General features: G+C 34.8%; 1 protein-coding gene across 2 annotated transcripts in view; it reads left to right on the top strand.

Annotated features, from left to right (window-relative positions):
• LOC127970237 (low density lipoprotein receptor adapter protein 1-B) overlaps positions 1–27,498 on the top strand; it is a 44,221-nt gene that overhangs the window by 556 nt on the left and 16,167 nt on the right. For both annotated transcript variants that reach the window (XM_052572627.1, XM_052572626.1), the window contains exon 2: positions 25,905–26,047. In XM_052572627.1, the coding sequence (XP_052428587.1) occupies positions 25,905–26,047 (143 nt within the window). The remainder of the gene's footprint in view (positions 1–25,904; positions 26,048–27,498) is intronic.

Here is a 27,498-nt window from a genome sequence, read left to right as displayed (position 1 = left end):
TTGAGAACCGAGAACCGTTTCCGATTCCGATTTTAAATCACAAAACCGAGTGATTGTTTTCGGTTTTTGACAGCCGGTGTGCGCTGATATTCACTGAATCTACAGTTGATCAGTGTTAGTTCGATTCACGAACGAATGATTCTTCTGAACCGGTTCCTTGTAGTGAATCAAAAAGCAAAACCCCGTTTCACGATCAGAAGAATTTTATGAGACTTTTTTTTTTTTGATCAGACATACTTCGAAATCAATTTCGTGTCGAATTACAAATGATTCTTAAGAACTGGTTGTTTAAAGTGAATCAAAAACAAACGATCGATGTACCCCGATTCGCGACTTAATGATTCTTATGAGTCGGTCCTTTTCTGGCGAGTCGTAAACACGTCGAGATCACTGTCGCACGATTCACGAACAAATGATTCTTGTGAACCGACTCTTTTAAGCCAATAGAAAACACAGCGCGACCGGATCGATATGAATCAGATGAATATGATTCAGCTTCTGGTGTTTTATCTTGCTGTGGAGACATGGAATAGGTCTGATCCTGGCAATCCAGTGTTGCTAGGCAGTGCTTTTTAGATGAACATGGACCTGCTTTATTTGGGGGAAAAGCAAGAAAGACCGAAGGAAAGATTCCAGTCTCTGGTATTCTCTATTTTTCTGTGGTTCATTTGACCGTTTCATTGCAATGTTGTCTTAGCTGCAATAAAACGCACCCTCAAAGGAATTATTCCAAACCTGGCTCTCTTTTTGTTTTTGTTTTTGTTTTTGTGTTTTTTTTTGGAGGACTATAAAAAGTGATGAATGTTGGCTGCTGTTTTCGATATTTAATGAAAGTGAATAGAGGCTGGAGCTACCAAGCTCCAAAATGATAAAACTAACCATAAAAGCGGTCCATACTATTATTACACATTACATTGCAAGTCTCCTGAAACCATTTAAAAATATAGTTCGAGAGGCAAAGAAATTCAAGTCAAGATAATTAAAAAAAAGGTGGTGTTTGGACACGAGAGTGGCATCAAAATGCAATTTTGTATAGCTTTTTTAAGTTAATAAGGACTCAAATTTAGGCCTGTTTCTCACACACAGTTTTCCTGTGGCTTTAAGATGTGATATGATATTATAAATTATGTATGCACATTTTAATGCTGCTTTTGAAGCCTGAAAGCCCTATTCCCCATTCACTTTTCATATCAAAAATGCCAGACAATATGTTTAAAGACATTTCAAGATATTGTTCAATTTCTGGTTCTTGTAGAGAGGCAGTAATGCGGTTCAGAAAAATACCAGGATGAGTCAATGCAGAGCTTTTTGTCTTTTGGGTGAAGTATTTCTTTAAATCTCTGAGCACGTGCGCTGCTGGTCTCAGCTGCTCGTGTTCTTCTGGATCCAGAGGTGTGTTTGATCTCGGATGCGCTGTGTAAGTCTCACAGACAGCAGAGTTCAGTCCATCTGCTGCACGGTGGCGTTCACAATAACAAGCTTAACTGCCTGGTGACCTTTTTGTTTGCTTTTATGGGAAAACCCTCCACAAACACGCTTAGCTGTCAGACTGATCTCACCATACTGTCATGTTTGGGCTTTGGCATGCATGATATATCGGTGACCATGCTAGTACGATCAGTATTGACATGGTTTAAATTAACCACATGTCAGTCAATTATCATGTTCTGCTTTTTTCGAAGCCATGCATGAATGAACGCCTTGCATGAATGCACGCCATCCATAAAATGTATGTATATTATTTATAAAATATATGCTAAATATTTAAAATAAATATTAATGGCATATAAATAAAATATATTTGATAAATAATTAGACTAGATATATAGATTGTGATTTATGTATATATATATATATATATATATATATATATATATATATATATATATATATATATATATATGTATGTGTATATATATGTATATGTGTGTGTGTATTAATCTTTATAATTAAATATAAATACAGTTTATTTATATATATTAGGGGTGTAACGGTACCCAAACGTTCGGTACATACCTCGGTTTTAAAGTCACAGTTCATTTTCTTTACAGTAAGGGAAAGAAATGCAAACATTAAACTGCAGGTTGTTTATTACTATACATTTAAAAAAAAAAAAAAACTTTTTAATAAAATATATATAAAATAACAATAGAATAAGAAATAAAATACTGCTGCAAAGTTCTCCACTAAATAAAATTTTCTCAGTCTCAAATCAATATCATATAATAAAATATAATGAAAAATATAAATAAATAACTATTATTACAGTGTAGCATTACCAATCCCAGCTTGTAGGCCTGATTCACCAGAATCGTGCCTGACACGGTGCTGACGCCCTGCTGCTGCTGTAGGTGACCGCCGATAGACCAGGATCTTGTCTTCATGACAACAATATACATTACATTACATTTATTCATTTAGCAGACGCTTTTATCCAAAACGACTTAAAGATGAGGACAGTGAAAGCAATCAAAAACAACAAAAAGAGCAATGATATATAAGTGCTATAACAAGTCTAAGTTAGGTTAACACAGTACACGTAGCATGGGATTTTAAATAATATAATAAATAAAAAGAAAACAGATAGAATTAAAAAAAAGAATAGAGCAAGCTAGTTAGAGGTCTTTACACATACACACATATATATAATTGCATAATAAATGAAAAGAAAAATAGAATACAAAGAGATTAGAAAGGTAGTTAGATTTTTTAAGAATAGAATTAGAATATTGAGTGATAAAGTTAGAGGGTCAATTAAAGATGGAAGAGATGTGTTTTAAGCCGATTCTTGAAGATGGCTAAGGACTCAGCTGCTCGGATTGAGTTGGGAAGGTCATTCCACCAGGAGGGAACATTTCATTTAAAAGTCCGTAAAAGTGACTTTGTGCTTCATTGGGATGGCACAATCAAGCAACGTTCACATGCAGAACACAAGCTTCTAGAGGGCACATAAGTATGAAGTAACAAATTTAGGTAAATGGGTGCAGAGCCAGTGATAGTTTTGTAGGCAAACATCAATGCCTTGAATTTTATGCGAGCAGCTATTCGTAGCCATTGCAAATTGATAAACAGAGGTGTGACGTGTATTCTTTTTGGCTCATTAATCTTGCTGCCGCGTTCTGAATTAATTGTAAAGGTTTGAAAGAATTGGCTGGAAGACCTGCCAAGTGGGCATTGCAATAGTCCAGCCTGGACAGAACAAGAGCTTGAACAAGGAGTTGTGCAGCATTTTCCGAGAGAAAGGGCCTGATCTTCTTGATGTTGAATAAAGCAAATCTGCAGGATCGGACAGTTTTAGCAATGTGGTCTGAGAAAGTCAGCTGATCATCAGTCATAACTCCAAGGCTTCTGGCTGTTTTTGAAGGAGTTATGGTTGATGTGCCTAACTTGATGGTGAAATTGTGATGGAACGATGGGTTTGCTGGAATCACAAGCAGTTCTGTCTTGGCAAGGTTGAGTTGAAGGTGATGGTCCATCATCCAGGAAGAAATGTCTGTTAGACAAGCTGAGATGCGAATAGCTATTGTCGGATCATCAGGATGGAATAAAAGGTAGAGTTGAGTGTCATCAGCATAGCAGTGGTATGAAAAGCCATGTTTCTGAATGACAGAACCTAATGATGCCATGTAGACAGAGAAGAGAAGAGGTCCAAGAACTGAGCCCTGAGGCACCCCAGTAGTTAGATGTTGAGACTTGGACACCTCACCTCTCCAAGATACTTTGAAGGACCTATCTGATAGGTAAGACTCAAACCATTGAAGTTTGGTTCCTGAGATGCCATTTGCCAGTAGGGTTGATAAGAGGATCTGGTGATTAACCGTGTCAAAAGCAGCGGACAGATCAAGCAGGATAAGTACTGAAGATTTGGATTCTGCTCTTGCCAGTCTTAGAGCTTCAAAAACTGAGAGCAAGGCCGTCTCAGTTGAATGTCCACTTCTGAAGCCAGATTGGTTGCTGTCAAGGAGATTGTTGTGTGTGAGAAATGTACAGACTTGTTTGAACACAGCTCTTTCGAGTGTTTTTGCAATGAAAGGAAGAAGAGAAACTGGTCTGTAGTTCTCTAAAAGAGATGGGTTGAGGTTGGGTTTCTTAAGTAGTGGAGTTATACATGCCTGTCTAAATGATGAGGGGAAAACACCAGTGTGGAGGGAAGTGTTGATGATGTGAGTGAGTGCAGGTACAACTGCAGGAGAAATGGCTTGAAGGAGATGAGATGGAATAGGATCAAGCGGGCAAGTAGTAGGGTGATTAGAAAGGATGAGTTTTGAGACTTCTGTCTCAGAGAGTGAAGAGAAGGATGTAAATGAGTTTGCTGGTGATATGAGCTTGAATGATTATGGTGTGGAAAATTGTGCACTTATGTGTTTAATTTTATTAATGAAAAATGTTGCAAAGTCGTCAGCTATTAGAGAGGAAGCAGGAGGGCGAGGAGGAGGACAAAGAAGTGAGGAAAATGTTTTAAAAAGCATGCGAGAGTTCGAAGAATTGTTAATTTTGTTATAGTAGTATGTCCTTTTAGCAGAGGAGACATTAGCAGAGAAAGAAGATAGGAGTGACTGATACACAATAAGGTCAGTAGTATTTTTGGACTTGCGCCACACCCTTTCAGAAGCTCTAAGCTTAGAACGGTGTTTGCGTAGAACATCAGATAACCAAGGGGCAGAAGGGGTGTAACGGGCTGGCCTGGAAGATAAGGGGCAAACAGTGTCTAAACAAGATGTTAGAGTGGAGCAGAAAGTATCAGTAGCACTGTTCGCGTTCAAAAATGCCAACAGTTTAGGGGAAGGAAGTGAAGATGAAACCATTGCACATAACCGGGAGGGTGAAAGTATAAAATATCTATACTTCATGTTGAGCATAAATATAAAGCCTACTGATAAAGGACACCGTCAACAGTATTGGCGGCAAAATAGACTTATGTTTGACAGGTGCAATATTTGAAAATCGATAATTATAATTTTTTTTTTTTTAATTACATTTATATCTGAATTTGTCAACCTATAGACTTTCAATGAATGAATTATGAATTAATATGTATTTGTATTTGTGCGTCTCTGCTGCGTGTCAGGAGCGTGGCGGCTGCCTCGCGTTTTCTGTGTCTTTACATACCAGAATCGACGCGGTGCTGGCGCGCTGTTGCTACTGTAGGTGACATAGAGGGAGGCCGCTGACAGACCAGGCTCTTGTCTTCATGACAACAATATAAACTTTTTTTTACACACCTACACCTACGCCTACTGATTAGAGTTGTTCCGATTCCGATACTAGTATCGGAAATATCTCCGATACCACAACAAATTCTGGCATCGGCATCGGCGAGTACATGAACCCATATACCGATCCGATACCATTTTCTTAAAAAAGACCTAGTTATGACCGCAAGCTTTGCCTAACCGCTGCACGGTTCTTCTTCGCTGCTCAAAATGCATTGAAAACACAGGAAGTTGTGCTGTGTTGCCACAAGCAACCCCTGTTTAGAGCAGCGAAGAAGAAATGAAAACGCGTTAGCAGCCCTTATCTATATATGACTGGATCACTCATCACATTCTAAACTGCCAAAAGACAGTGAAGCCGCTACTATATTATAGATCAGTGGTTAGCAGTATGTCTCTGTAGTACCGGTAGTTACAGACTCTCAAGTATATTCAGTACCGGCAGCTGCGTTCAGTCGCTTCCGTGTAAGTCAAAACGCAGGGCTCCAGACAGTAGCCGAATATATACTAGTGTCTGTGAATATTAAACTGCAAAATACTATTTAAATATTACTCCCGCAAAATCTACATCTCTGTGGGTGACTGGCACAGATGCGCGAGAGCTCGCTGTTTTGTAGTCTCTGCTGTGTGTCATGAGGACACGAACGCATAAACCGTCACTTCATGAGAATTTACCGTTTCATTTGAGAATACTGTCATATCATAAACACAGACACTCAAAGATCTTCATGGCAGCCCATTAAAATAAATGTTTGGTTTACATGAGTAAATTGACAATATATAAAGCTACTGTTGTAGCCTACAGTAATAATAATACATCTCTATAATAATAATAATTATGCCTAGATGGTTGCTTGTTTTTTACTTGTTTTTTACTTGTTAGAGATTATCTGATTAATAGATCTTTTTTTATATTCCTAGACTTATTTGTTGCAGTTTTTTTATACAGTTATATTGTAAAACTTAAATACCTTTTTTAGTTTGCGGTGTTAGATTTTTGGCTGCATTTGAAGTTCTTTTTTGCATAAGAAAATAAATAATACTGTCAAATTCATGTTAGATAATAAAAATACTGTAATAAATACAGTAGTTCACCATGTATTTGTTCATGTTTTATTGAGGGATCTGTCTGAAGCACATTATAAAAAAATTCTAGCAATTTACACAGGGCTAGTAGTATATACAGCTGTATATACAGATATACACCCAGGTATCGGATCAGTACTCGGTATCGGCCGATACCCTGAGCCCAGGTATCGGAATCGGTATCGGGAAGAGAAAAAGTGTATCGGAACATCTCTACTACTGATAAAGGACACCGTCAACAGTATTGATGGCAAAATGGACTATGTTTGACAGGTGCAATATTTGAAAATCGATAATTATTATTATTTTTTTTAAAATTACATTTATATCTGAATTTATGTCAACTTATAGACTTTCAAATATCAAAATGTTGTGAATTAATATGTATTTGTGTACAAAATGAATAAACATATTTTCCTATTTTGCCTGGAAACGCTTCCAACACGCTTGCGTGTCGCGTGAAAAATAGGCATCGGTTCTATTTCTAGCATGCACGCGTTTTCCACGTCTCACGCAGGCAGTCTGCAAGCTCTAACCTGTTAACATGGGAGCCGAATTAAAAACAGACACGGCACGCAGCTGAGACGCTTGCGCCACGCATCCAGTGTTTGCGCTGAACGCGGAGACTTCCGCCACTTAATATGTTCGTTTGGAAACACGAAAATGTACTTAATATTGCATTCCGTCATTCGGTACACACTTGCACCGTACTGAAAGCCCTGTACCAAAACAGTACAGTACGAATACAGGTACGTTACACCCCTAATATATATATATATATATATATATATATATATATATATATATATATATATATATATATATATATATATATATATATATATGTATATGTGTGTATGTGTGTGTGTGTGTGTGTGTGTGTATTGTGTGTAATGTATTAGTATAAATTTTGTAAAATCTATCTTCCTATCTATCTACACATTGTAAAAAATGTTTGTAAAATACATTTAATATGAACAGTTATAAGTAAACATAAAAGCAATATATAGAAGTAATATAATAAGCAATATATGTCCAGTCCTAGAAAAATATCTGAAATATCCCGTTATTTTCTTCGTTGGGGTGTTTTTTTGTGTGCTTATCTCGTGATCATTCCAACATGAACCGAAAGCAGCATCATACCCAAGACAGATTGTCTTTTGGTATCCATGGTGACTTTTATAGTGGACTGGGTCAGGGTTTGTTACTAATAGTCCGTGTCCTCATCCTGCACAAGACGGACAAATTTTTCTGCACACATGATTCCAGCTCACCTGCTCTGAGGACACTTACTCGTATCAGTCTCTGCAGTAATGGTGCAGCAGACAGAAGTTGTTATTTTTGAGCCTGTTTTAACAGGAAACGTGTCTCACCACAGCAGATTCACAGCATGATGCCTGAAAGCCACAGTCAGTTCTACCCCAAACGCACCCAATCATGATGCATTTCTAGATAGCAGCAGTGGACTGTAGATTAGAACTGTATCATGAGATTATTCGGCCACTTTTGGCACCTGGAGCTTGAATTTAGGATTTCTAATCAAAAGTTCTAGAATATAATTTTTGAAACTAAATGTTCTGATTTTGAGTTCAGATTAGAAGAGTCATATTCAAACCAAAAGTTTAAAAACAGCCTAAAGCTAAGCTAATGAACTATTACTTAGCAGAAACCCATTTGTTCTGATTATTGTGACTAATAAATGTAGTAGAACATCTGTCATATCAATAGTTGTGTGGTGATACTTTGATACAGGACTACTTTTATGATGCTTTTTATGGAGTTTGATAGATATTTTGTCACATACACATAATATTTAATTTTTGTTTTTGTTTTGCAATATGCACTTAGTTGATCGTAGAAAATATATTTTTTTATATGTTTAAGTTTTGGTGTAGAAATGATTTATTTTAAGGATTATAATTTTTTTAAACGAGTAATATACATTAAGCAATTTAATTAATTAATTTCAGAACATAATAATATATATATTATTATGGTTATGGAGTATCAACTCTTTTTATTGGTCACAAAAAATATACAGTATTGTTGATTGTTGATGACTATTTTATGTTTAACTGTGGATTAATTCATATGTAGAACTGAATCATTTTATTAAATCATAAAAAATATTCATTGTTATACATCAAGTTATTAATTAATTTAATTTCAATTTTGGCACTTGATAGACATTAATATGGTTATGGAATTTTTTATGCTTCAGTGTGAATTAAGTGATATTTAGAACTGTTAAAACAATATGCATGGTTATTACATACACTAATTTATAATTAATTTAGGCACTTGATTATTGAGGCATTAATATTTATGGGTATGCAAGTTTTGTTTGAATGTGGATTAAGTGATATGCAGAACTGATTTATCTTATTAAAGTGTTTTATATCAAACAATTAAAACATAATATGTATTACCGTCTTTAACAGTAATAAAAAATGCAATATCAGAAGTAGGGATGGGTACTGGAACTTGGTATTAAAATGGCCCCGGGGCTAAATTATGAAAGACCATAGTATCAATAAGATCTGACGCTATCGGTTCTGCTTTCGGTACTGGAGGGGAAAAAATGAATGTACTATGTATTTTTGCTTAATAAAGTTATCGTGCATATTTTATATCACCAAACATTTCTAATGTGCGATCATATTAAGACGTTTGTCTGGGAGATCTGCGAGATCTCTGATGCGCGCCGCGGAGGCTGTCTGTCAGACACACACACCACAACGAGCGCGGCCCACACACAGACATAACAGTATGAAAACTCCCGCTTAATAATAAAGATTGACGATGGCGAAGAGATTTGCTTAATAATGTTATTGTGCACATTTTGTCTTACCAAATATTTCTAATTTGCGATATTATTAAGACGCTTGTCTGTGAGATCTGCGAGATCTCTCATGCGCGCCGCGGAGGCTGTCTGTTAGTCACACACACACACACACACACACAACAAGAACGAGAGCGGCGCACACAAACACATAAGGGGCCATTCACATAACGCGTCTTTTGCGCACTCAAGTTCATTATTTCAAATGTAGGCGCGCAGTATGCAGGTTCATAATGGAAGCGACTCGGTTGCGACGTGCACGTGGTGCGACAAGCTCGTTTTTTCCAGGCGCATCCGCACCGCATCGAGTTAAAAACATCTCAACTTTTCAGAATGCCGCAAGCGCACCGCAGATCATGTGACTTCCTCACCTTTTCCGTAACAACATTGAAAGCTCAGCCAAGATGAAGGAACAGCTGATAGCTGTATGTGGATTTTAAAATTAATTTAGTAGCAGAGCTACTGCAATCAGAAATATAAAGTTTTCGACTGCCTAACACAACACAAAGTAACACAACACAAAGTACCGATAAGAATACCGTTAAAGTACCGGACGGTTAAGCAGTATCGGTAAGAATAGTAATACCGTTAAAACCTTAACGATACCCAACCCCTAATCAGAAGTAGATTATTGTTTTGAGTGTGTACTTTTAATAAATTTAACCATTTTATGTACTAATTTATTGTGTGAATGTCAGTATTTTATGCAAAATAGTTTTGCGACCTTCGTTTTGGGCTTTGTCTGTTTGTTAAACTACACATTTCTAATTTTGCAATGACAAGCTGTTTACTAAACGTTAAGTAACAGCTGAAACGAGTTGCTTTTATCTGTGAGTGTCTGTGTTTCTGTTATTTTTTTGTTTGAATTGAAAATTGAAATGGCATGAGGTTGAGTAAATGACAGAATTTCATCTGTGGCTGAACTATCGCTTTAATGAAAGCTGCTTCTTTTGACAAGTGTAATGAATCCAGTGACGTTTTTAGAAATCAGAGACCACAGTGAGTCAAAACAATTTTTATGTTGAATTATTTTAGTCATTTGAGCAGAGCGTCTGACTTTGCCTACTGGAACTGTCATGTCAATAGAGCATTATATTTGGAAGGCCAGATTTTGAAGAGTTTTTGAAGCCTGTGTTGCATTCATGTCTGTGGACAGAGTCTCAGCAGGCTAGTGGCAGTTGGTTTCAATAATCTTGTGCAAGCTTATCGTTGAGTAAATGAAAAGCTCTGTCATTTCCGGTGCCGTTAACCATCTTCCCACAATGCTGTATGTTCGTCTGATCATCTCAAGACAGCAGATTTGAATAGCAGAGTCTTCTCTTGTGGTCGGCTGAGCGTCTGAAATGAACTCGAAAGGGCAGATGAAACTCAGTTAGACTTCCAGCCAACCCAAACTCTTAAAGGTGCTTCAAAGTTTCATCACAGCGATGCCATAGAAGAACCATTTTTGCTTCCACAAAGAACCAGCTCTTTCTTACGTTTTTTTTATAATCTGAAGAACCTTCTTTTGTGAAACAGAAAGGTTCTTCAGATGTTAAAGATTCTTAATGGAACCATTTAGACAAAAAGGTTCTTCTATGGAATCTTTAAGTAGAGTGCATTGATTCCCATCCACTTTTTTTTTCAGCTGTGTTTGTTGGGGAATTATTTCTTCCATTATTTTTTCCCATAGGGATTTTAAAAAGTCTTTGTTAAAGCATCAAGCTAACCAACTTGGAGGTGACATTACACACACAACATTACAAACCTTTATTTAAAGCAAAAAAGTATCAGAAAATTTGACAAAAAAGGCAAAGGTACTAGATTATGAAGTTACATTTGTAAATTTTACTAATAAATACTAAAAACTATACTCATATTGAAGTATTTTTAGTAGTTCATATTGGCTGCAAAATTATTGGATGTCTAATATGAAAACTGTGGAATATTAAATGAAATCAGACAACTGGAAATGTGTATTTACAAAATTTGGTTTGATGTTAACAGGAAACTCAACGGCTTTCAAATAGTGCCTTTATACATATATATATAGACATACGCAAGATTTACCACCTCAGACATCTTCAGTATCTCAGTGTTCTCATACACACACACACACAGTCATATTCACGCTTGTGTGGCCGGAGATTGGAAGCAGATCAGGGTCAGAAAGAGATTAAGAAAGTGATTTTGTAAGGAAGCAGTTTGAAATTGATGGGCATTTAAACTTCTCATGATTAAGTGATGTTATGAGAGGACTGTGTGTATGGATGGGCGATGTATTGAGCATTCATTATATATTCGTGATTATTTTGCTGGTGATGTTAATATCCTCCTAATGATTTTAATGTGCTTTCAGTTGGATCATTAGAGAAGTTTCATGATAATTTCTTTGTCTCATGTCATAAGTTACATTTTACAATATAGCCAAATAGAAAACCGCTATTTTAAATTCTAATAATATTTACAATATTACTGTTGACATTACAAATAAATGCAACCTTGGTGAACATAAGAGACTTCTTATTACTATTTAACATTTATGTATTGATATATTGTGTGAAATTTAAACATAATTCTTCAGAATGTTCATAGTAAGAGGAAAAAAAGTATAGAAAAAATACATTTGATCGTTTTTAGCATTGCCCATTTGGTCAGAATGATTGTTTCTTTGATGGGAAATAATGACCTTTTCAGAACAAGTACGTAAATATTGAGATTGGAAATGGTCAGGAGGCTGGAAAATACTGCAATATAATGTTTTTAGATATTGTTCAGTCCTCTGAGTGAGTAATGATGATTTGTCAGCATCTTGTAATAACCACAAGTGTATTTACCAATGTGTAGTTCAGAAATTGAAGAAGCAGCAGGTCTTTCACAATCCTCAGAGAGCCTGTTGATTGTGTCCTTCTGCAACCTGTAGATGTGTGTGTGTGTGTGTGTGTGTGTGTGTAACCTGAGGCTAAATACAGCAGCGCCGAGCCCTTCAAATCTCTTTAAAGCTTGGTGTTATTTATGGGGTCTCATGACACACACACACACACACACACACACACCTCGTCTCCGCTGATCCTCTTGACTTCATCCGCATCACAATTACCTTTTAAAGTTGAATTTGCATATACATATTCAAGTCATTATTATGGACTTTTTCAGCATAAATACACATTTGTGTGTGTGTGTGTGTGTGTGTGAGACAGGCTGAGATCTCTCTCCTCCTCCTCCTCCTCTGCAGCTCTGTCATCTCTTGTTTTATCTGCTGACTGAACAATGCCTCCTATTCTGCCATCCCCATCTCTCTCCCGTCCCAGACGGCATGATCTGTGCTACTTGAGTTCACACAGATCTGTCCCAGCAGCCTCTGTGTTCCTCAGTAGAGCGTAACGCTCCAGACCCATTCATTTTCTCAACAGAGAAATGGATTTGAACAAAACAGCCTTGCATGAGGTTATGATGATACTGTAGAATCCACAAGTCTGTGTGGTTTAGTTAACGTGTTTAATTGCCAAAGCTGCCTTGTTGTTAGTGTTGTTTTGCTTGAGTTGTGCTGTACTACAGGAATATCTCGTGGCTGTTTCTGCTGATAAATACAGTGGTCATGTGATGTGACGGTCTGGACTGAGTCAGCTGTGATCAGCACTAGTGTGAAACTAATACTGCGTCAATGAGCACCTACACATCAGTCTGTGTGAGAGAGTGACACTCCTCGAGAAAACATCCAGCCTCAAATCAACAGAAGAAATGAAAAATAAGAAAGAAAGTCAGGCCTTTTCATTGGACTGTTTTTCTTTTGACAATTAAGCATGTTTCCTCAAATTTTTATTGCCATAATGTAACTAAATATTTGTACTTCATATCAAAAAGTGATTAAATTCAGTAACTCAGAATAATGCTTTTATTTACTGTAAAACTATAAAGTTTACTATTTTTGATGTAATTATGAATTGTGTAAAAATAAAATAGTACTATAAATAAATAATAAATATCTTAAAATACATAAATTGCACTTAATAACATTTTTTTTATGTATAAATATTATTTAAATATTTGTATTATTTTATATTATTAATGGTTTATATATAATTAATATGGTTAAACATACATTTGCATTTGGATAAAGAATTGTTCTGAGAATAATGTCACACTAATAATATCTTAGTTGTTTAAAAAATGCTGCACTAAATCACATTTTATAATTTCTTTATTTTGATCTATAAATAAATATTATTTAAATAATAATATTATTATTTTATATTAATAGTAGCCTATTGTTTATATATTTAACATGATTTAAAAAATAAATATCTTGCATTTGAATAGAGAATGCTTAATTGTTTTGAAGATAATGTTAAAATAATAATACAGATCTAAACGGCCCTAAAATATCGAATGTTTTTATTTCATATATATATAGATATATATATATATATATATATATATATATATACAAATTAAAAAATATAGTTTTTATTAAAAACAAATAAATACATCTGCATTTGAATGTGAAATTAGCTTAGTTGTTATGAAAATGTCACAGTAATTATACAAAATATCAAAAAGACCCATGCTCATTTTCCCTAAATGGAATTTCCTGGACATTTTTTGGCAGGTTTTGTGAAAGCAGGACACTCTAACTGGTGTTGGTGATTTGAAGGGTTAATCTTCTGATTCTGGTGGGTTTGGATTGTAGCTTTTTGGTGGTATTGTTTGTGTCAGTTGTTTCGATGAACAGCAGCATTGTGTTTGACATGGTATGATGAGAGAGTGTGTGTGTGTGTGTGTGTGTTGAGTTGAACATTCTTTGTGTTTGTGTACAGTGAATGGGAGATTGTTTTAGTTGGGCTCATACACAATAACTCGGTTCTCTACAGTTACTGTCATTTGCTCCCAAAATTCTGAGTTTCATGACACAATTATAATTACATTTTAGGAACTCTTTGAGTTTTATAAAGGACAATGCTGACAGAGAACTAGAATGTTATTTTGATCAGACATGTTCATTTTATAATACACATTAGCCCTTGTGCATCTGACTGTGTTTGGTTAATCATATACCCCCCATTTCCATCTGTTTGTTGTTCAAAGAAATCTTCCTTTCTTTGAAAAGCAAAAATGTAAAAAAAAAAATTAAAATAAAAGAAAACAAGAATAAAAATAAATAAAAAGATTTAGATTTAAAGGCACTTACATTGGATGTAAATGAAGCCAGTCTGTAAAAATACCCACTGTTTCAATAGTAAAGCCACAAGATGTTAAAGATACGCTTGTTAACATGATTTCAAGGTGAAATAAATCACTTCCTAACAATTCCTGCGTAAAGTTTTATCAACTTTTACAACATTGTTGCCATGATAGCAGAACCCAAACTCTTGGACTGTAATTTTTTTTTTTTTAGAATTATTTAAAATAATTAAACGAAAGGTTTGACCAGTGTATTTGGTTTTGCTGATTAATCTGACACCTCGTGGTGTTTGTTTTGACACGTGAGGCTACACGCTGCACAGCTCGGGAAACTTCAGACACTGATTTAAATTCAGCTGACAGAAAATCCTGCCACGCCACAGAGCACCATTCACATAGATTTCCATTAAATGACATTATATTTGTCTCAAATATTTGTTAATGTTCATAATGACTTGCTCTCTCATTGGCTGTAGGACATCGCTGATGAATTTTTTAGTCAGAACTCATACAGCAAAATTTTGAATTGCAGACAGATCCAGATGTTCAGCATGCCAAATATTTAATGGGCTTTGGGATACGCATCTGCAAGTCACATTGCATGATTTTTACTCTTATGAATGAGCACCGATTTGCCTCCAATTTGGGGCATTTGTCATATGGAAGCCGTTTGATTGAATTTATCTCACAATTCTGACTTTATATCTCGCAGTTCTGTAAAAAAACAATTGTGAGATAAAAAGTTGCAATGACCTTTTTTTAAAACACATTTATTCAGTGGCAGAAACAGGTTTCTCCATAGTTTCGCAAAAACTGTCGGCGAGTGAAAATAGGGGCTTAACTCGTACAGTGAACACGGCATAAGATATTTTGTTATTTTAATTAGATAATCATAGTTCTAGAATAGAAGCAGTTGAAGTGTGAGAGTGCACATACAATATTACAATATCTGTATGTAATTTCAATCCTACGGTCTTTGTGAAGATATTTAAATAGGGCCATCTGTAAGCCTGACTGTTGAAATGAAATGGTACAACTTTACAATAAGACTCCATTTGTAACATTAAAATTAATGAAAGTTGTGTAAGTATTGTTCCTTGTTAGAGTGTGTTAATAATCAAAATTTACTATTAATAATACATTTTTGCATTTGAAAGTTTCTTCTGTTATTAGTTAATAAAATACCAACTAACTTTAATGATTAATATAATAATTAGTATTGATATTTTTATTCATGTACAAAGTATGGGTCAGTATTTATTTTTATTTTTATAGTAAAGCAATATTTCATTCAGTATCCATTTTATTAGTTATCAGCCAGTGTGGATTAATCTAGCTATTTGTATCGGTAAAATCCTCTATTGGTTGACCTCCAGAATAAATGTATAATATATAAGTGAATAAGTGTGTTTATTAAATTAAAAGCTTTTAATTTTTGCCTATTAAATCCTCCTCATATTGACCACATTTACTTACATTGTTAGTTCCCCACTGTAACCTCAATCTTTTTCGCTCTCTTTTTTTTGCACATATTGACTTCAAATTGAACCCAAAAAATATTTCTTTACTTTCTTATGGCATGCCTAAACTTAAAGAAAAAAAAAATGGTGTCAAATTTATTGTCATTTTTTAGAACCTGTGAAACTGCATGTAACACATTCAATTTAATGTGAAAAAGATTAAATAGTATTATGCACTCCATTAATCTTTTTGATTTCCACCTTTGAAACATCATCTTTAGTATTTTAGTAGTCAGATTTGTGTAGAAGCATGTAATTTTTGCACCAAGTGTCACATTGTAAATGTAATAACCAGTGAATTTTCACACAGCTTTTCCCAAACAATCCTTGAGGGTGTATACATCTCTTTTTACAGTCTGGAGCTTGTCTCCATCTAAGTGCTATTTTCAGCTGTCCTTCAGGAGACGGCAGATCCACGTTTGGAAAGCCTGAGCTCACGCAGCGAGAGCTATAATCAGAGCAAACCTCAGACAGTCAGGATGTTGATTCAGCAGCTCTGTGACTTACATTGAGGCCGTATCCTCAAGAAGCCGCTGGTGGCGCTTTATGGATGGGTCGGCGCAGACAGTAGGGAACGTGATTACAGGTCAGTGATTACAGTGTCATCTGAGACACTCACAGGAAACTGACTCAGAGCTTTATGTAAACATCAGCCTGAATTAAATGTCTTGTCTGTGCATTCGAGAAATGGCCTGACCCTGGAAATGAGATCCAGGAAATTGGATCGGAATTTAATGTTTGAAGTGTGGAAGCGGAGAACATTAAGGGCTCTGTTTCATAACCTAGTGAGCTGCCTATGTAGGGAGAATTTTAAGGCATTGTAGACAAAGGCTGTTCCTTCTAAGATGCCGCCTTCTGGCCAAAATACATGCAGAAACACAAAGGTCTTCAAAACAACCCGTCCAAAAAAAAAATAACAGAAATATATTACTATTGTACCGTAGAATGTACTTCTCAAAGTAATAATAATAAAAATAATAAATGACAAAATTGTTAATGTTTTATGCATTCATTTGTTACTGACATTTTTCATAAAAAATGTGTATTAAATCATGAATCCAGAACAATTAACACACAATTTCTAAAATACATACAAACATACATGCATACATAAAATGCAAACGTTTATACATTATATAATTGTTTAAATATTTAAATGTTTTATGAATTGAATTGATTGGACAATTTTTTTGATTCATTAAAATTTTATTAAACTCTTGAAAGTATCCATAAAAATTCTAAATGGAAATCACAGAATTTAGCATATCGTAAAAGTGTGTGAGGAATGGAATGAAGCTTATGGAATGATTACAAATTATTTTCGTTTAATTAAAATAAAGCTGAAATAAAATATAAATATTTGCTTTTTTATTTTATTTTTTTATATATAATTAATCTAAAGTACTAATATAGTGCTTAAATAATATAGTACTAAATAAAAATAAAGCTAAATAGAAATTTTATTAAACCATAAAAATGACAAAACCACATAACAAAATGACCAAAACTTCAATCTAACAATAAATTCTAATTTAAAATGGATCAATACTATAAAATAATGCTATATAAAATAATACTAAAATTACTCTCGTAAAATCTAGTCTTAAAATGCTTTTGCGAAATGCAGCCCTGAACAATTTGTTCACGAATCAGGCGTTGCTTTCCCAGTGCAACCTGATTTCAATTGTCTATTGTGAGTCCCACATGGCGCCTGAGATGCTCCCGCTAACAACATCTCCAGCAAACCCCTCATTTAGAGATCCAAATCCAATCTAGTGAACAGGGCAGGAGGAGTTTTCCTAGAGAGATGTGGAATAGCTCCAGGGTTTCTCTGGGGTCTCTGTGACTGACAGCCTCTGATCGCTGGGCTTTCTGCTGGTTTCATCAGCTAGTTCTTGCTGAACGTGGACTCGCTCATGATGTACCTGCACACGCTTACGAGCGGCTTCATTCTGCCAGCTACAAAACGAAACGAAAAGGGCGAGTGCAGACATATTTCAGACGGAATTTTTTTTAAACCTTCTGTATTTGGTTTTGGCACATAATGATATAACTGATAGATGCTGACGAAGCAGAAAAATTAGGTGTCTTCTTTTTCTTTTGACTTCCAGCTAAGCAACAGCACTCTTCGTTTCAAGAGTGTAAGAGATGCAGTCATATTGTATTGATTATTTGATAGCACTACATTAACACCAGAGATAGCTGCCAACTGGATTGGAGTTTAATGGCCTTCCTGAGATGCCTGACAATGACTGATAAATTGGGAGGCTGTAATTAGAAATGTTAGGACACTTCCAGAAGGTGTGCCAGCCAAGCAGCCATTTGTCCACGTTAATCGCAGCCTGGCTTTCATTAAGATGGTGAAGCCTAGGTCTATGTAGTAAGTATGTGTCATTGCATCTCAACCCACTAAAATCTGAGATATCTGTTCCTAAATCTGACTGCTAAGGGCTAGATTTACTAAACCGGATAAATCAGCGTTAGAGATTTACTAACGAATACACATTAAAGAACACAGATCATATCTATAATGACCAGCGCAATCTATCAAGAGCAGCGCACATTATGGCCTGCTTTAAGATAAAGGGCGCAAATAGCAGATATTTGACAAAAACAAACGTTAGTAAATTGAGTTGCATGATTCATTTTAATACTCTCCTCCCATAAATTTTGACTCTGAAAGGGAAACTTTTACAAAAGCATATTAAACTAACACTAAACTAACTGTCCACACATTTTCAGCGCTAATTCTTTTCTGCACGTCTTTAGTAAATCGTGACAGTACTATTTTAACGCCAAAAGACGATTTGCGCTAACGCAAGCGGTTAGTAAATCTGGCGCTAAATCTTTCTCAGGTGTTCTGGAATTGAATTTTATTCCAATATATTGGGAATATTTTTATTATATCAAGTGTTTTTCCGTTTTTGAATTTTGATGTTGTTTGCTCAAGTCCTTTTAAACGGGGTTATTATTAACAAAAACTAACCATGAAAGACATGGTCATTAGTTGAAATAAAAAAAAATAAAAAACGCAACATTTCAAATTTTTGGTAATTTTTAGTTGAATTACTACAATAACTAATACCAAATAAACTAGAAATTAATAACTTAATATAAACTACATTGGCAGCCGAAACTTGAAAATAATTATGATTTTCAGTTTTATTTTTAAATTCTGCATACTTTAAAGTTTCGAGTGGTAGTGTTTCATGATTTCCATAAAAAATAAGCATTTAACTGTTTTCAACTCTGATAATATTCAGAAATGTTTCTTGAGCAGCAGATCATCATATTAGAATGATTTCTGAAGGATCATGTGACACGAACGACTGGAGTAATGATGCTGAAAATACAGTTTTGAATCACAGGAATAAATTACATTTTAAAATATATTAAAATAGAAAACTGTAATTTTAAATGTAAATAATATTTCATAATATTTCTGTATATTTGAGCAAATAAATGCGGTCTTATTTCAAAAACATGAAATATATATTTCAAACTTTTATCTGTAGAATGAAGTCACATGTTCTGACCTGTTTTGTGCAGAGGTATATTTTGTGATCAGGAGTGGCTGATAACGTAACTTGAGCACTGTTTCAAGCTTCCAGTGTTTCAGTGTCGAACTTCAGCTGCTGGTTTGAGGATGGGAGTGAAATTCTTGTGTAGATGTTATCTAGCACTGACCCACATTTCCACCAGTATTTACACCCTGCACAGATACAGTAACTACATCTGTCATGCTCAGCTGTTTCAGAGCTCTTCTTTGAAACTGTAGCATTGCAGGTTACAAACTGCATAATTTACAGTATAAACTACAGTCAAGCTACTCGTTTGAAAAAGCAGTAGTTCACGAAACAGCTAATTACACCAAATTGAGGGGAATTTTATTTTTAGTTCTTATTATTTTTAGTAAAAAAAAATTTTTTTTTAAATATTAAAAAGCGTATATTTATCTAAATTTGAAATTCAAATTTATTCACTGAACGGTTTTAGACGAATTACAAAAATGAAATGGTTTTTGAAAAACATGACATCTAATAATGTTTTTGTTATTGATGGGATTTAAAACCCGACTAATAACACACTCTTTAGGAAACTTAAAAGGCAAAATGAAAAGTGCTTTTTAAATCATTGTAAATATTACCCAAGATACCCGTGTTGATGTGAAACATTTCTCTCTCATTCCTCCGAAGTGTTTGCGGTTCATCCGAGCGCTGTGTATTAATGATCGTGTTGGGTATAGGGAATATTTGAGATGATGCTTTATGAAATATTAGTCAGTTTCTCTAGCAGATGCATCCGAACACAAACATGCAGTGGATCCCCTTTGAAGGTTGTTTATGATTGGAGCCGTAAACATGGCAGACTTGATTTCTTTAATCTCACTTCTGTTTCCTCTCTACTCCACCTGTCAAGTTTCTCTCTTTCTCCTCTTCATCTCTCGTTCCTTGCTCTCTTCTGCCTCTCCTCTTTCCTATCAACAGTTGGAGGGTTTCTGCTGTTCATTTTCTTTAACTATGACGTATCACTGCTGTCCTGTCCTGCTCTGGATATCACAGCACTGCTTAGTTTTATTTAGGGCTCTGTCAGTCTGTTGATTTAATGATGAGTACTGATGATGATGATGATAAGGATAGTGTTTTTTTTTTTTGCATTTATTTAAAGTTATGTCCGCTGCATGCATGTCAAAAGTTCTAAGAGAAGATACAAAATGTTTTTGACTGCAATTCACACCCAGCGGTAATTCAGCAAAAAATATTTTCCCAATGCACCACGTGAAAAATGAATTCCCATTTTCAGGCCATTAGGATCAGTTGATTTTGATGTGAGGGAGAGAGCAAAGACAGAACTGAAGATGGAGAGTGCCCATCTTCATAATATTTTATATTTATATATAAATAATATGTAATATTTATATATAAAACAATTAACATTTGATGTTTATAAAATTGCATATATATTTTTTTTATAAAATGCAAAACATTTAAGAATGATTTATGATCTAAAATGTTTGTATATGTACAGTGTATACTACTACAGTGAAAGTTTGGGCACCTTTGCAGAATCTGTGAAAATGAGAGTAATTTTCAAAAAATAAGAGAGATCATACTAAATGGATGTAATTTTTTATTTAGTACTGTCCTGAGTAAGATATTGTACATAAGAGATATTAACATTTAGTCCACAAGACAAAAAAATAGCTGAAATTATTAAAATAACCCTACTCAAAAGTTTGGGAACCCTTGGTTCTTAGTACTGTGTTCTGTTACCTGATGATCCTCGACTGTCTTTCTGTTTTGTGATGGTTGTGCATGAGTCCCTTGTTTGTTCTGAACAGTTAAACTGAGCAGCGTTCTTCAGAAAAATCTTTAAGCTCCTGCAGATTCTTCAGTTTTCCAACATCTTTGCATATTTGAACCCTTTCCAGCAGTGACTTTATGATTTTGAGATACATCTTTTCACACTGAGGACATTTGAGGCACTCAAACACAACTATTTAAAAAGATTCAAACATTCAATGATGCTCCAGAAGGAAACAAGATGCATTAAGGGGTGAAAACTTTTGAACACGATGAAGATGGCCAAATTTGTCTTATTTTGTTGAAATATAATTTTTTTCCATTTAGTTCTGCCCTTCGTAAGCAACACAAGATACTTGTATGTTTCCCGGTACACAAATTAAGTACAATTTACCTTGATCTTCAAAATCCAAAAGTTTTCACCCCCCAGCTCTTAATGCATCTTGTTTCCTTCTGGAGCATCAGTGAATGTTTGAATCTTTTTTAATAGTTGTGTTTGAGTCCCTCAAATGTCCTCAGTGTGAAAAGATGCATCTCAAAATCATAAAGTCACTGCTGGAAAGGGTTCAAATATGCAAAGATGCTGGAAAACTGAAGAATATGCAGGACCTTAAAGATTTTTCTGAAGAACGCTGCTCAGTTTAACTGTTCAGAACAAACAAGGGACTCATGCACAACCATCACAAAACAGAAAGACAGTCGAGGATCATCAGGGAACAGAACACAGTACTAAGAACCAAGGGTTCCCAAACTTTTGAGTAGGGTTATTTTAATAATTTCAGCTATTTTTTTGTCTTGTGGACTAAATGTTAATATCTTTTATGTACAATATCTTACTCAGGACAGTATTAAATAAAATATAACATGCATTTAGTATGATCTCTCTTATTTTTTGAAAATCACACATATTTTCACAGATTCTGCAAAGAGTGCCCAAACTTTCGATCCCCACTGTATATATAGATAAAACAATAATTGTTTTAAAGAATATATTTTAAAATAGAAAAAAATGTGTTAATAACCACCAGCAGCTCTGTACTTTTCACTCTCTCTCTCTCTCTCTCTCTCTCTCTCTCTCTCTCTCTCTCTCTCTCTCTCTCTCTCACTCACTCACTCACTCACTCACTCACTCACTCACTCACTCACTCACTCACACACACACACAAACACACGCACACACAACACACACACACACACACATTTGCGGTTTTCTGCTGGGTGTGTCTGTGTTTCTGTGTGAGATATGCTCTGTTTCCTGCCGCTCTTTGAAGTTCAGTGGAGCAGGACGACCCTCACCAATCACAGGCATCCCAGCATGCTACAGGCCGCACTACAGGCTGGTGGATCACTGTTCACTGTGTGTGTGTGTGTGTGTGTGTGTGTGTGTGTGTGTGTGTGTGTGAGAGAGACTCTGCTCTGTGTGATGCAGAATAATTCAGCTATACAGTTAGACTTAAAGTTGAGTCTGCAGCATTGAAAACAGGAACGAAGTCTCACTTAGGCAAGTCAAGCCACTTTTACAAAGAGCACTTTGTTCAAGACAGAAAATAGCAGTTTAAATGTTGCACACACACATATATAGGAGGAAAGATAATAAAAAAAAATATGAAGAGATTTATTATGTTGATCAAAAGACAGAAAAATGTCAAATTTGCCATCACTCCCTTCACCTTTGGATTAGAAACCATCCTGCAGCAGCGCCAACTAGTTTTATGTACTTTAATGTTATTGTTAATTATAAGAAAACAAAATAAAGTGTAATTGTACATTTAAAAAAAAATAATATGTTAAGACTTTGGTGGATTTATGGTATTAATAAATGCATAATCACAGTCTGTTGAAAGGGTCCAAATGTAATACAATAGCGTCAGCACAGTTTAATCAATGATATTACTGAATATTAATAGTCTTTTAGGACTTCTTTAGCTTAGTCAGGCTTTTTACTACTTACTTACTTATAGTCTGGTCCTTATTTTGGCTTAAAACGCCTACTTAGACAGGACGAAGTGACCATCCGGTTTGTTCTGTTTAGACAGACTGTCCATAGAAGCAGACTTATCCTAAAAAATTATACCACAATAATAGATTACCTGGGGGGAAGAAATATTAAAATGAAAAATTATTAAACATGTTTGGTGTTTGAATTTTCAATCAAAAATAAAGCAGAACTATAAGAATGAACTTGAAGCTATGTTCACTCAGGAATTGCTAGTAAATTTCACAAATAATTATACAAATGGCAAATTAAGCAACTGAATTAAACTTGAAATTTAGTAGAAAAGTATAAAGACCAAAATACTATCTTGAAGAGCTTCCTTATGTAATCATATCTCAGCCATTCAGATTGTGACCGGCAGTTTCAGTCGTCTCATGCCATTTTTGTGTACAAAATACACAGTGTCAGGGAACAGACTGAAATGAACCCTTTCAGTTCTCAGTGAGGCGTGAAATACCATCAACAGAATGCATGTCCCTTAGTTATCTTATATAATGCAGGTTAATTGAGGGTTAAAGTAAGCGTCTGTCACACAATGAGAGCGTCAGTCTGTCTGTGATGGAGACGGATGGCACTCATGCTCACACAGACGCTCTTAAAGAGCTTCATCGTTTTCTTACTGCATCACAAACCCCAGTTTAGCCCATGATCAGCAGCGCTCTGATGAGACCTGCTATAACCGTGCTGTTTTGATCATTGATCTGTCACAGTGGGGTTATGAAGGTCTCCGGGAGTCAAATCTCATAGTGGTGACATTGCCACTTGACCTCTGAGGGGGGTTTCAGAGACCCCCCCCCCCCCCCCTCAGCCAAAGACCCATGAATGATTAATGAAATCAGCAATAATCAATATCTATTTTAGTTTCACGCACACTTAAACCCTTGACTAACATATATACAATGCAAGCATATACATTTCTGATGGAATCTGAATTATGAACTTGATTTAATTTACAATCATGAAGCATTTTCACACAGAATTGAATTAACCACATTATTGCTTTCTTTTCTTTTTCTTCTGTTTCTTGACTTTTTATTAATTTGTCTCTATTTTTTTGTTCTGAACGTGTGTTTTTTTATTTCATTGTTTTATTGTTCAAAGTCTTGACTTTTTCATTTTGTTTATTTTTGTCCTTTTTTTTATTCTTTAATTTAAAAAATAATAATTTGATTGGTTTCCTGCTATCTTTCTTTCTTGATTTTTATCCTTTTTTTTTGGCTGGCTCTCTGTCATGCTGAGATGGTTTAAGCAAGGTTGTAATATAATGGATTCGGTGTAGAGAGAAGCAGATAACTGTCTATTAGATGTGTGTCCTTGACCCCTGTCCTTGACCTCTGTCTCAGGCCAGCGCTCGTCTAGAGTTAAACACACAGTTATTCATTGCTTTGTCTGAGATCAGGGCAGTATGGGGGTTTATGTGTGGGTTCAGTGACATATACACCAGTAGTCTGATTATTGTGAATAACAGTATTGAACTAAATGTTACAATATTCTCTCTTCTGTCCCATTCACATGCCATTTGCCATTGTTTTGATTATTTGCTGAGAAATGCGATTCTTTTACTTTCGTTTTGTCACTTGTTTGTTAAACTACAACACAAAATGCTCTTGTTAAATGCAGTAGTTTTTTTTTTTTTTTTTTTGTCAGAAGTGTTTCTGACCAATCCGATCAATAATGTGCATGTCTGTGTTGCATAAAGCTGTAAGCATACTTGGCTGTGCATCAAATTTGTTATTTTTTATTTATTTATTTTTTTCCTTAAAGCAGTTGTTCTGACATTTTCTAAAAAAAAAAAAAAAAAAACTTAAATGTAAGGTATAATCCTGGCTTAATCTAAACCCTGTCTGTGAAAGCAGGCCCAAGTGTTTTTCTCTTCTGCCATGTTTTTTAACCAATGCATGCAACACTAGCACATGCGCACCTAAGGCACAGTGATATAAATAGTTACTGTTATTATGGACATAAACACAGTTTTGTGTTGACATGAGCATGAATGAGTTCCTGTCCTGTGCAGGTGTTGATCAAAGAGCAGTGAATGAAAGACCTGTGTTTTAATGGAGGATTGTGTGATGTTTGTCATATGTTGCTTTAGTATTTATTACGTTTATTTGTTCAGATAGTGAGCATGTTTAGTGTATTACTGAAGGAATACAACACCCATTGAGTGCCATGAAACAACTTGGAAGATCAAAGACCATTATTAATATAACTTTGACTGGATTCATCTGAAAGAAGAAAGTCATATACACCTAGGATGACTCGGGTTTGAGTAAAACACAGCCTTATTTAAATTTTTGGGTGAACTGACCCTTTAATGTATTTAGTTTATTCAAACGGATATAAATTAATCAAAAAGTAAATTTACATTTGAAGTAAATTTATTCAACATCATATCATATTAAACCTTATTTATTATTAACATTTATTTTAAAAAGCTTTATTTTCTGTATGTGAAATTTTTATTAAATTTATCATGCTTTTTGCATTAATTACTTGTCTCTAAAGCATATTCTTGACATAGTTGGCCTGATACAGCACAGAAACACATGCACACACACTCACACTCATTATCTGAACAAATAAACCTAACAAAATATAATTAATTTTATATAATATAATAAAAAATATGATTTTTTTAATTCATTTTATTTTAGACCAGGACATGTTTTTGTGAGATGTACCCTTCTGCATGAGCGAGTTAGTGTGGGCAGCAGGTATTGCCATGTTTTTGGTCATGCTTGCATCATATGCATACATGTGAATCCTGTGCGTGTGCTTGTGCAGAGCTGCCAGAGAACTGGACAGACACGCGGGAGACGCTGCTGGAGGGGATGGTCTTCCAGCTGAAGTATCTGGGCGTGACGCTGGTGGAGGAACCCAAAGGAGAAGAGCTCTCAGCCGCTGCTGTCAAGAGAATCGTTGCCACAGTAAGACAAACATACATCCCCAGACAATGAACGACTGAAATGAATAACAGGGCACAGGTCATGTACACTGTTTTTAAATGTAGTCATTATGCTTTCTTAAGAGGCCTGAAATGTGCTTTATTGTCCTCAAGTAGGATGATCCTGGAGTTTTACTTCCTGTCATCTTAAACAGACTACATACACTCTGAAAAATAAAGGTTCTAAAAACAAAAAAGGGAACAGTTCTTAAAAGAACCCTTTTCTGCTATAAAACCCTTTTGTGCAATTGAAAGGTTCCATGAATTTGAAAGGTGCCTCATGGATGCCTTTAAGAAACATGGCTAGCTCTATTGTGTCTCTTTGTCTCTTATGTGTTCTAAGTGGTACTAATGGGAGTGTGTGTGTGTGTGTGTGTGTGTGTGTGTGTGTGTGTCTCAGGGGATTTCTGGGTGTGGTTCAACAGGCTAGATCCTGTCATGACTTAATGTTGTTTCGAGGTTATGAAACACTCCACATTGTTGCGATTCAGCAGTAAAAATCAGTTGCATACTGAATGGACTGCGCAAGCTTGTGTGTGAGTCAGTGCCCTCGAAACCAGAAGTGGAATATTCTTACTTAATAACTCTTTTTTTTTGACTATAAATGTGATTGATTGTCTTGACTTACTGAAGATGATATATAAGAAGACAAATGACCATTAGTTTAGCGGTCTGATTGTCAACAGCGAAGCCTCCTAGCAGCCAAATTGTGATCTTCAGTGTACAGTTATCAATTATTGTGACTTTCAGGGTATGACTTTCTGAATCCCCTTAAAACATTAGGTGATAAAAAAAATTTCAATGTATAAAATCATATTTTTATCATTCAGAAATAAAAAAATTATACTTCTTCATATCACTTCCTATCAGATCATTGGAATGTAGTTAAGTGCATTTCAGTTACCAAATCAATAGCTCATACATTCTGTTGTGGTTATTCAAGATTCAAAATAATTTAATGCATTCCATATTTTATATAACCAATGCTTTCAATTTATTTATAATATAATCAATTGTTAACTTTTTAGTTTTTTAAACATTTCTTTCCATTAGAATAACTTTTATACTTTTATTGTATGAATACATTTTTTAATATTATTTTGACATTTTAAATTTTCATTTGAATTAAAAGTTTGTACTTTTGTCATTTTTATTATAATTTTGTTATTTATATTTTGCTTTAAATTATTATTATTATTTTAGTTTTAGTAATTTTATTACTCAAGCATTTTTTTATTTCAGTTTGTTTATTTAGGATAATAAAATTAATATATATTTTTTTTCAATCTGATTTTTATATTTTATTTTATATCAGACTTATTTTGGTTAAAGAAATCTTTTAAAATATATTTAGTAAACAATATCAATAATATGCTCATCTTCCAAGATGCTGAAAAAACTAAAATCTAATTTCTAAAACTTCCAAAACCTGAT

Source organism: Carassius gibelio, chromosome B13, assembly GCF_023724105.1.
Source record: "Carassius gibelio isolate Cgi1373 ecotype wild population from Czech Republic chromosome B13, carGib1.2-hapl.c, whole genome shotgun sequence".
NCBI classification, from domain to species: Eukaryota; Metazoa; Chordata; class Actinopteri; order Cypriniformes; family Cyprinidae; genus Carassius; species Carassius gibelio.
This window is presented reverse-complemented; position numbering and strand designations above follow the sequence as displayed.